This window comes from Cariama cristata, unplaced genomic scaffold (assembly GCF_000690535.1).
Source record: "Cariama cristata isolate BGI_N322 unplaced genomic scaffold, ASM69053v1 scaffold21643, whole genome shotgun sequence".
NCBI lineage: Eukaryota > Metazoa > Chordata > Aves > Cariamiformes > Cariamidae > Cariama > Cariama cristata.
The window spans coordinates 1513-12219 of record NW_009606909.1 but is presented as its reverse complement, the minus strand read 5'-3'; the positions used below and the strand labels follow the sequence as shown (position 1 = coordinate 12219).

Below are 10707 nucleotides of genomic sequence, written 5' to 3'. Positions count from 1 at the left end.
TAATTATAAAGCAATATGTTTTTATTCCAAGACCCTGCCCTAATTGGTTTGCAGCCAAGAACCATGTAAGTTTAGGTAAAGGGTATATAAAAACCAAAGTCTATGCTAAGTAGTTTAACTGAAGGGATTACAGTAGTGAAAGGCTCTTAGAAAATTTTCTAGCTAGTAGAATCTTGGCATTTTGCCTTAAGCAGCCCATTTCAAGAAACATTTGATTCTAAAAATTAAGTTGATGCTTTGCATTTTACAGCATATTACTGAAATAATTTTTGTGGGAAATTGAAGGGTTCCTGTGATCATACCAGATCTAATAACTAATGCAGCTATTGTGATTATAAAGTATATGACCTAAAGCTGTTATTACTTGTCCATCTTGCAGAATTTGTGTTTCTGTGTTCCTCTTTTATTCCATCCTGTAAGTGCTAACACTATTTTCTATTTTAGTTTTAACTAATATTTTAGGGTTTTTTATATTAAGCTATACAGTCTCTTTGGCCATGTTAAGAAAGTTGGCAGAGTGTTAAAATTCCAAAAATATGAGACAAGATTCAGACAGTCAATCCAACTGTATTTCTGTAATAAGCAGTAACCTTGCAGAAACCCATCTGAAACTCGAAATGCAGCCTTCCTGGAGTATTCTGCATAGCAAAACAAAGTAAATCTGACGGCAGAATCAGGATTAAGACACAGTTTTGCCCTCTAACCATAAAAGCAATCTCTCTGCACCATAAACCACCAATTTCTTCTGCTATGCTAACAAAGAAAATAAAGATGCTGCCATGGATAGGTGACAAACTTTCAGTCTAAATGGTTGTAACCCCTTTTCTCGCCTCTGTTCAAATACTAATAAACGGAAAATAGAAAACAGAGCTGTCCCCAAAGAGAATGTAACCGTGTAGCTTCCAGTCAAACAGAACAGCAGCCCAGCAGTCTCTAAAACTGCCAAAACAAATGAGCCATAGCATCCTGTTGTTTTGAAGATGTTTATTGATATAAGCACGTAATAACAAATTATTAAAATCTTCCCAAGTGTGGATAACTTGCTTCTATTTTAGCATAACATAAAGAGTAGCACAAATCCCAAGGAATCATCCCAGCTAGGATTTCCAGAATAAAACGAAGTCATATCTCCTGTAGAGGGTTTTATAATGATGTGTGGTTTACATACATCATTTGACCTACACTCGGCCAAAAAACCCATCTGTATAGGTGAGCCTTCAGAATCTTTACTCTAGGCTCTTTCAGATTCTGGTGTCCCTGCTGGAGCTGTGAGTGCTGCAGGGTTTCCAAGAAATAACAAAAGCTGAAATTCTGCAGAGTATTTAGCACCTTGATGCAGATGACACTGCTCTGTATCACCTTATGTGTTCTGTGAAGGAGTTTGCTTGAAATAAAAGGAGTATAATGCAAATAAGTCCACTTTGCTGCACTCCATCCCAATGTCTAATGCTAGCAAAGGCCAATAGCATTAAATGGAAATAATTAGTGTTGATATTTAAGAGGTTCTTACTCTTCTGTCCTCCTGTCCTAGTGAAAGGATGAGCTTGGGCTTCTCCAAGTTTTTGTAGATCAACTGCAACCCTTACTTGTGATACAGTCCCTGTGATCCAATGAAAGCATACAGTGCAGAGTGGTGTTGTGTTGCAACTCACTGTTGTAAGTTACTTCTGTCACAGCATATGTGATCATTTGATTGCATTTCACATAGGCCTGGATGGAGGAGGTGATTCCAAAAGTGATTTTGTTCATTCACAGGGTAAAGCCAGCACAAAATCACCCACAGAATCGATCTGTGCAACCAGCTCTCCAGTTATTGCCAATGTTAGGTAGAGGCCTGTACCGTAAGTAGTTGAAGATTAAAGCAAGCAAACATGCATAGCATATCCAACACAACTGTTACATCACATAGTTTTTTAGAAAGCTGCAAAGGATAAATTAAATTCCTCCTGCTGGAAAGGCATCCTGAGACAACCCAAAGAATGCATCAAGATAATGACTGGTAAACAAGAGAAATACTGGAGGCAAATAGATCTCAGTTGAAGCACTGGCAAGTAACCTGGCATGAAGAACTGAAATTTTAATTGGCTATTCCAGCCATCAGCCAACTTTGAGATCCATAATTTGCTATTGGTGGTAGGGAAACAGCAGCAGCAGCACTGCCTCCAGCTGCTGAAACTTGTCAAGACACCAGTAACCCTTCAGCAGCATGATGCTAAAAGTTAGTCACGGATAACTACTTTTTCAGCAGGCCAGGGCCAACTTGTCATCAGCTGCTAAAATTCAAGGTGCTCTTTTCTTGCTGTCAGCCATTATTTTACGTGTCCTTTTCTTTCCCCTAACTTACTTCTTTTCTGTTTAGTAATTATAGCTTAGCAGAGTAAAATCTAATAATTTAACAACACTCAGTGAGCCTAATACTGAGGAAGAAGCCAAAAACAGAAAAGCCTTATAGTGATAGAAGTTTGCTAGGTATCGAGTTGACTGATAAAGTTATGCCTCACTTGAGCGTCAAGTTTACAAGGAGACTAGAAACTGCTTTTTCTCTCTGTGTAGTTGTTTCTCTCATTGACTACATTTTTGCTTTCTTCTGTCCAAAGAAAGCAGGTCTGGACTACTAACAACAAAACACCAAGCGCCAAAACAACTCGTTCAAGTAGCATGCTCTTTTTCCTCCAAAAGTACAGTATCTTCTTTAATCACATCTAAAAGGCTGTAATTTCTGGGGGGAAAAAAAAAAAAAAAAAAAAAAACAAAAAACAAAACAAAAAACACCAAACCAAAAAAACCCTTTGAAAACTTTATGTTGGTTTGTGGAAGAGTTCATAAAATGAGGCTTCTATATGCAAAACTGTAAATACTGTGTAACCATTGAATATCATCCTTGTACAACCTTCAGATGCATTTGCTCCTGAGTGCCTTTACCTTCCTCACCCTTTGCCCACTGCACATCACACACAAAATCCTCTCTCCTTTCCCTGTCGGTACTCCCTACCACAGATTGTGGTATAAGGGGAAAAAGAGTTACCGGTTCTATTGGAAAGTATTGTACAAGTCAGAATGAATTAAAGTCTTGGTTGGCATATTATTTGCCCTGAGCCTTCCTTTTCGAGAAGGAGGAATTTCATTATTAATATTTTGAATTGCAGTTCACCATGAAGTAACATTTAGAATGTACACTTAAAAGCTTCAGAAAATGTGAATTTGGCACTAAAATTTGATACAATCCTGTAGCAAATACTTTAAGCATTTTTTGGTTGTTACAGAGCAGATTTGGGGTTTTTTTTACATCAGCTAGTATCAGTAAATTAGATAACTGGGTTCTATTTTTCAAGTCTTAAACTTTTCTTTTTCTTTAGTTCATCTTGGTCTTGGATTACCTACCATCCCACACTGTGATAGCCTTTGCCAGCTTTATAGCAAGAGAATCCACAGATTCTTGATACCATCAGGCTCTCTGAAAAGGTCTTTACTCTCAGTTGTAAATAAACATTTCTTAATTTCAAGAGGGCTTTTTTAAATGCAGCAAGAATCTAATATGGCTACTGCCTGTTTCATTAAATAGTGTAGAAAATTGGAAGGGCAGGTATAATTTCTTGTTTTCTAAATATTTGACAAGTATTTTTATGTATAGCAGGAAAATTATATTTTCTAATTATGAAAGCTAACTATAGTTCAACTATGTAGCATTGTGTCTAAATCTGTACAGTTAGTTTTTAAGAAATATTTTATATTTGCTTGTAAAACCAGCTGACAATTTGCATATAATTTTCTTGTACAAACCAAGGCACTGAAATTTAAGAAGTTCTCTTTGCTGGGGTGGAGTGATGGTGGAATTACAGCACTCATCGCAGCTGCAAAGTATCCAGCTCTTATCCACAAGTTGGTTGTCTGGGGAGCAAATGCCAGCGTTACTCAAGAGGATGTGAGAATTTATAATGGTATGTACAAACTGAATATCGTATCCTAAAAAAATTATTTTCATTTCTTCTTGACCTAAGAATCGTGGTCATGTAACAGCTAAGTGGAGAGAGAGTTGAGGACACGACAAACCTAAAAGAACGGGACACAAAATTCACTAAGTTGCTAAGTATAGGGATAAAGTTATAGTGAGAAACTCACTAACAATTACTCTAGGGGTAATGTAACAGAATTTTTAACAAGTCCTTACCAACTTACGCTGCTGAAAAGCGTTAAGTTGTAATAGCTTATCAGTAGTTTTCAGAAATTCAAATTTTTGTTGCTGTAACAAATCCGACAAATAAATTCCAAATAATACTATTGACTCCAGGCTTGATTTCTTTTCTCACGTCTTACACAACATTTAAACAAAGTCCACAGAAAATCACTGGGCTAGCATATAACAACTTTTGCCTCTAGGGCCTATATAATACATAGACAGTAGGGAAACCAGCTCATAACTTGCCATTTGAGTTCAGGAAGCAAATGAATCATCCAAGTAAGTGTCCCAGGATGCCTTTCTAGTTTGCATTCCTTTAAAGTTAATTATCATGGTTACAAAACCTTTGCAAAGTAAAGAAACATGGGATTTCTGATCCTTGTTCTACTCGTGTGAAATAGAATCTGATAACTTGTCACTGTAAAGGAAAAACAGCAAAAACTGCTAGTGAACTCAGAAAGGGACCATATTTCCTTTTGAAATTAGAAATTAAAAGAGGTAACCATGCAGGCTCTCAACAAATGTAACCCAGTATATTTTCATTTTAATGACTGGAGTTTGATTTATACCAGCTGTGAAATCTGTCTGGCTTCAGCTAAATTACAAGTATATGTATTGCACATGTGTACTTACCTCACCTATACTAAAGCACTTTCATTGGTAGTAGTAGTAGTATATTGTTTAGTGCAGTAAGCAGAATGCTTTTTAACTCTGTAAAAGTGCTGCTTTGTTTCTTTACATGCTTTTATATTTATGAAGGTTTTTATTATATAATTGTGAAATGCACATCAGTTAGTATCAGGCAACAGGCTAAAATATAAAACAAAAAAAAAAATTTAAAAGTCTTACTTTACATGGAGCACCCGCAGCAATGCTGACCTTTGGCCTCTTCGTGGACTGGTGCTTTCAGCATCTCGCCCTGGGTGATGGAGCTCAGCAAGTAGCCGTGCAAACCTTCTACAACTGGCCTGTCAGTGCATCTCCACTGCAGTGGAGGGTTTGGTAGGAGAGCAAGGTGTTTATTTGGTATCTATGTCCTTTCAACATTGGCTTTCCCTCTCTCCTCTTTTTAATTAAGGCCACCCACAAGGATAAAACAGTACATTCTGTAAGGGAAACAGCTGTTCAGGAGCAGCTAGCCTGGGGTGAGCAAACTAATTTCCAATCAGATGCTGTTATAAAATGCTTTCAGTCACTGCTACCTTGCTCATTTGGCTGCACAGGTTCTGTTTGTTAATTAACACCTCACTCCTTTCTTCCCTTAATTCCCATTTGAAACCAATTAAAAGCTTTGCTAATGGCATATATTGCTGTTTGATAATACAGTACTTTTCAGGTCTCTCTCAGGTTCTCTGCTATGCCAACATTGTTTTGGGCTTTATCGATACAAAGCTGTGCAGCTGAAACACAGTTTAGTGAAAGTCACCCTTGTGGAAATCTCGTTTGTGGGCAGTACTGAAGATTTTAGGGGGAAAAAAATAGGTAAATCTGATAAATAAATAACTAGAATGTCAGATTATTTGTACAGCTTTAGCCAGCCTGCCATGAGTCACAGGACTCTACTAAGTAGACTTTCTTGTTTTTCTGTAAGACTATGGCAAATATACCCTGATGTCAGCCTGCTGGAATGCCTTAGTAAGAGCTTCCTTCCTCTGAGTACTAGTAGAAGCCATGGAAGAACTTCCATCCATGAGCCAAAGCAAAAGGCTGAAGGATATAAAACAGAATTGCCAGCCCTGGTACACTGTTGCAACAGTCCCCTTTTTATAGGCAAGGTACCTCCTTGAGCTCTTCTTCTGCAAGCCCTCCAAAAAGAAACATCAGAAGTTTTAGGACTCAGTCCTTTCATTCTTATTTCTTTTCTGTTGTTCCTTGTGACCGTAATGACAAGATGGTCTTCTGCAACTCGGAAAGACCGCAGCAGAGATCGTACAACTACCTTTTTTATACCCATTCCATAGTATGAATTATTTAAAACCATTCAGTGCAGTTTCAAGTTTGAAATACACATCTGCAGTCTGGTTTGAAAACTTACTCATATTAGGCGTTGACAGTACTGGGTTATACCTTGTTGCTGGAAAGGACTTAACATCTTTCAATGTTATTTTATGTAGGCATCCGAGATGTTTCAAAATGGAGTGAAAAGGTCAAGAAACCACTGGAAGATATGTATGGACATAAGTACTTTGCAAAAACTTGTGCCGCTTGGGTAGATGGAATATCTCGCTTTGCTGAGAAATCAGATGGTAAGGTTTTTACAGTGTTAAACGGAAGCAATTATAGTAGCAGACAGTTCTGGAGAAAAATCTAACAGTACTCCTAGCAGCCAGTAAAGGAAGGACTCTGCATAAGGCATTAAAAGCTGGGTCTGACTCACACTCATGAATAAAGCAATTACTTTGTAGATGGTTCACAGAACCAGCAAAGTACTGGAGGAAAACACATTTATGGGAAGCATTAGCTGATGAGTCCCTCCTCTTGTTCCACCACAAAACTACATTATTAAATCATGACTTTTGTGCAGACTGAACAGGAGGGATTCTGCTCAAGTTTTTTCAGCTCTCCTCTCTCAGTGTGGAAGGATTACCGCTTGGTGACATTGTTAAGATATCCCAAAAGTGAGGTGTTTTCATTCCAGTTTCTGCAAACAGGAGCTGAAGTACTATTTCAAACTTGGTAGCATATGAGTTAAAGAAGGAAGTTCAGGTTTTGAGGACTCAGAATTAACAAAACACATTTAAAAAACACTATGGACACAGCTTTGGTGTTTAAAAATCCAAAAAGAATACTTAAACTAGACAATATAATTATTAAATGTTAATCTCTGAAGATTTCTACAATTACTATACATAGACTTTTGCAGCCAATGTTACCATGAATAATAACCTGCAGTTCTGTTTTAATTCAGAGGAAAATCGCTTTTAATTTGCCTAAAGCAGAAATACATAAAACAAGGAGTCTGTTATTCTGTTATATGCATTTTCCTGTAGATCTCTTAATGGAAGACAGGAGGTTACATACATTAACAGGCAGCAGGTACTACAAGGAAAACATTCCTTCATTTCATATTTTTTCCATTAAGTTTTCCATGGGATCAGCAACATGGTACTAGAATTTTTCCCAGTGGAGTGATGTAACAAATTATGATCTGATTTTATTTTACCTTTTATCAAATATGTTTCTTTAAAACTAGTTTATTCTTAATGCCAAAGCCTAGGCTGGTGAAACTCTAGCGGTGACGTCCTTTTACTGCCTGCACACGCCTCAGACACTATGAGATGGGGTGGCTATGGAAAAAGAAGCCACTTGGAGACATGTAACAAGGAACTGAATTACCTAGATGCTGTAACTCGGTCAGATATTGGGAGAAGCGTAACGTTCGCTAAAAAAGATGAGGAACCATCATACTGCAGGTTTTTTCCAGGTGTAGCTTGGGGAAGGCAACTTAGACTACAAGCAGGCTTCCTTGGAATTAAAGTTACAATACGCTGCACAAAAGGTGCAGAGGTGGCAAACACAAGATAACAGGTTAATAAAACCCATCAGAGATTAAAGGAGGACAGCAAAGCCTTTGTGGTCAAAAACTCAACTAAAGCTCTTTTTAAGAAATAGACTGATTTGCCCTAAACGGGACAGCTTTTAGTGTGAAATGCCGTAAGAAATGAACTTTTAGATGGTGCCAGCACTTAATGAAACTAAGTTGCGTAAAGCTGCAAAATTCAAGATTCTCCTTGGCATTGTGTTTTTGGAGTAAATATAATCTAGTTGTTATAGTACAAAACAGTTTTAGGACTGGAAACTTGGAAATAATAGTTTGACTGCCAACTATGTCTTTAGGTAAATAACGTAAATTTACTTGTTACTTGTTCCGAAAAACAGTCGACATTTGTGCAGGTGTGCGAGGACTATGAGTGAAATGTTCTAAATGAAAGCATTTAAGCAGTAGAACTGCAAACTAAAACTATATAAATAACCAAACAATTGGAAAAACTCTGTGAGACAGTATATGACTTTAGACTAAGGGAAGTGTGCGTATATGAGCATTAAACATACAGCTGTTGGTAGCTGCAAGGGGGCAACTACAAATACAAAGTTAACTCAAAGATAAATGGAACATAAAACTCATCAAGTATGTTTTGCCCAAAGGTTCTCTTGCGAAAGCATGGGAAGTTAGGCAAAGAGTTTGGAAACTGGGTTACTAAGGGATGAGGGAAAAAGAAAGGGGGAAAAAATCAGAAGAGTCTTTAAGGAAAAGCATTACAATTACTTCTAGTGAGATTAAAGACTAGTAAGCATAAAATTATTCTTGAGGTTCATAAGATGAATGGGCAGGGAGAATAACCTTTGAATAGTTTTCGTACTATTTGTATTAAATGGTTATTCATTGCAGACAGCAAAGGGTCTGGAAGGTGGAACAAGTATGAGTAGAGAGTAAGTTAACTTGTTGATAAAAGTAGCAAATCTTGTAACCTGACAACTGATATAACGAAGGGTAGCATTAACATGAAGGCTGTAAGACTAGGGCTGAAAAGAACAATGCCAAGAAAGAAATGCATGTATTTGCTTTGAACAGTCAAAGCGAGCCTGGGGGAAATGTGGGACAGAAGTACTTCATTCTCTCTATCTGTTTGTGCTAGTATCCATTAGTGAAGCAAATTTCAGTGAAGTAACATTTTGGAGAAAGAAATGTTAATTATAGTCCTGATTACACAGTTCTGTAGATTAATTGCGTACTGTCCACAAGGAGAGGCAATAGCTAGAACCCAGTGGAGCTCACAGTCTTTTACAGAAGCAGTTTCAGTCTGTCATACTATTTTAAAACAAAGTGTGACCTTCATTTATTTTCTCCCTAGGTAACATCTGCCAGCAGTTGCTGCCAGATATTAAATGTCCCACATTTATAATTCATGGTGAGAAAGACCCTTTGGTTCCACAAGCTCACGCAGAATACATTCATAAGCACATCAAAGGCTCTCGGTAAGTTATGTGATGGAGTATATATAAACCATTGTTGAAGTAAAGCAGTTCAAACCCACAGTGTAAAAAAAGAAAAAAAAAATTATTTGGTCAAGTTGCCTCTGCCACAGAGCTATTCTATTCTTCCCTAGCAAGTTACAATGCAAACAGTGTAACTGGACCTTTCTTGCAATATAAAAAGTATAGTATTTTAATAAGCTCCTTCAAGAGACACCAAGGAAGATCCTTTTCCTCTTTTCACCTCACACACAGAACCACTCCCTAATATTTATTGAAACAAGCAAATTTCTCCTCTGTTTCTGTTATGGCTATTGCACTCCTTTTGCTGCAAGAGACCTTGTTTCTGTCCCATTCAGTAGAGCAGTGAACTTAGATGCTATGAATGGAGAGAGAATCTCAGTTATTAGAGAGAAGCACAGGATAGTGATGTTTGCTCTGCCTTGTTGATGCGAACAACCACCTCAAATATTTTGCTTTTCCAACTGTCCCATGATTTTTCAGTGTTTTTAAGAAAAGCAGAATGAGAAAAAAAATGTACAACTATGCTCAGAGATACTGCTTTATAAACAAGAAAAATCTTAGGGTACCAAGAAATGCTGCCTTTAAAAAGCTGGGATTTCACCACCTAAATTTTGTAGATTTACACACAAATTCAAGAGTCCTATTGCTGCCTAACAGACTGTGATGATTAACACTGGAGAAAATAGTTAGGAGAACAAAACCTATTTATGAATGCAGAATATAGGGAACTGTTTCATTGATGTCATCTCTGTGAAAAATTGAGTGATGTGTTTACCTTAAAGTCAGCCCCACTGTTCATAAAAATGCATTATGCCATAGATAAGATGAGAACAAGAGACCTTCCTAACAATCACATGCAAGTGTTTTATTCCATGACGGCTAGTTAGTTACTCCCACATGCCCTGCTCAGAGCACCTATCATCCTGTTAGGTTTCACTGAGCTCTGAAATACTCCAGATGCTAAGGCAAGTTATCAGAAAAACTAGACAAGTATCTAATAGTTTCTCTTCAGAAGAGAAGCTGAGGAGGAAACACTGTTAGAAGTTGCTATCCAGTAAAATGTAAAGTGATTCTTTGCATGTCTTCATGCTGAAGTGCTCCCCTATATGTGTATTTATCAGAAAATAAATCAGACTGTGTTCTCAGAAGTTAACACTTATCTACATGGTTCCCTTGTTGCCCTGGAAAAAACATGTTCCATTGTGAAGCAGAATGAAAACCTTACATTTAGCATATTTTCAGTAACATGCTTCTACCATCAGCTTTTCTTCCCTTGTTTTTTATCTAGTAGTAAAGTAGAAAAAGCTTTTGCTCAGTGTATTGCAGACAACATTGCTTGTTTCTTAAAGAGTGTGCCATCATTCTTTATTTGCATGGTATGGCTAGACTTAAGTAGCATTACGGTGATTTAACAGCAGTAGCTAATAGGATACACAGTGCTATAGGTTTGTGCATGTGTGCTGCTTGGTCTTTGAAGAAACAGGCTTAATGAAATTCAGACAGAAGCACTAGAAGAGCTGGGTATGTTCACA

General features: G+C 37.4%; 1 protein-coding gene across 1 annotated transcript in view; it reads left to right on the top strand.

Moving 5' to 3' along the window:
* Window positions 1-3784: 3784 nt before the first annotated feature.
* The window catches only part of BPHL (biphenyl hydrolase-like (serine hydrolase)), a gene marked incomplete at its 5' end in the record, with an annotated part of 8238 nt that continues 1315 nt past the window's right edge, over window positions 3785-10707 (top strand). Inside the window, 3 exons of the mRNA XM_009696543.1 lie at window positions 3785-3938; window positions 6292-6423; window positions 9031-9154. Of these exons, the coding sequence (XP_009694845.1) occupies window positions 3785-3938; window positions 6292-6423; window positions 9031-9154 (410 nt within the window). The remainder of the gene's footprint in view (window positions 3939-6291; window positions 6424-9030; window positions 9155-10707) is intronic.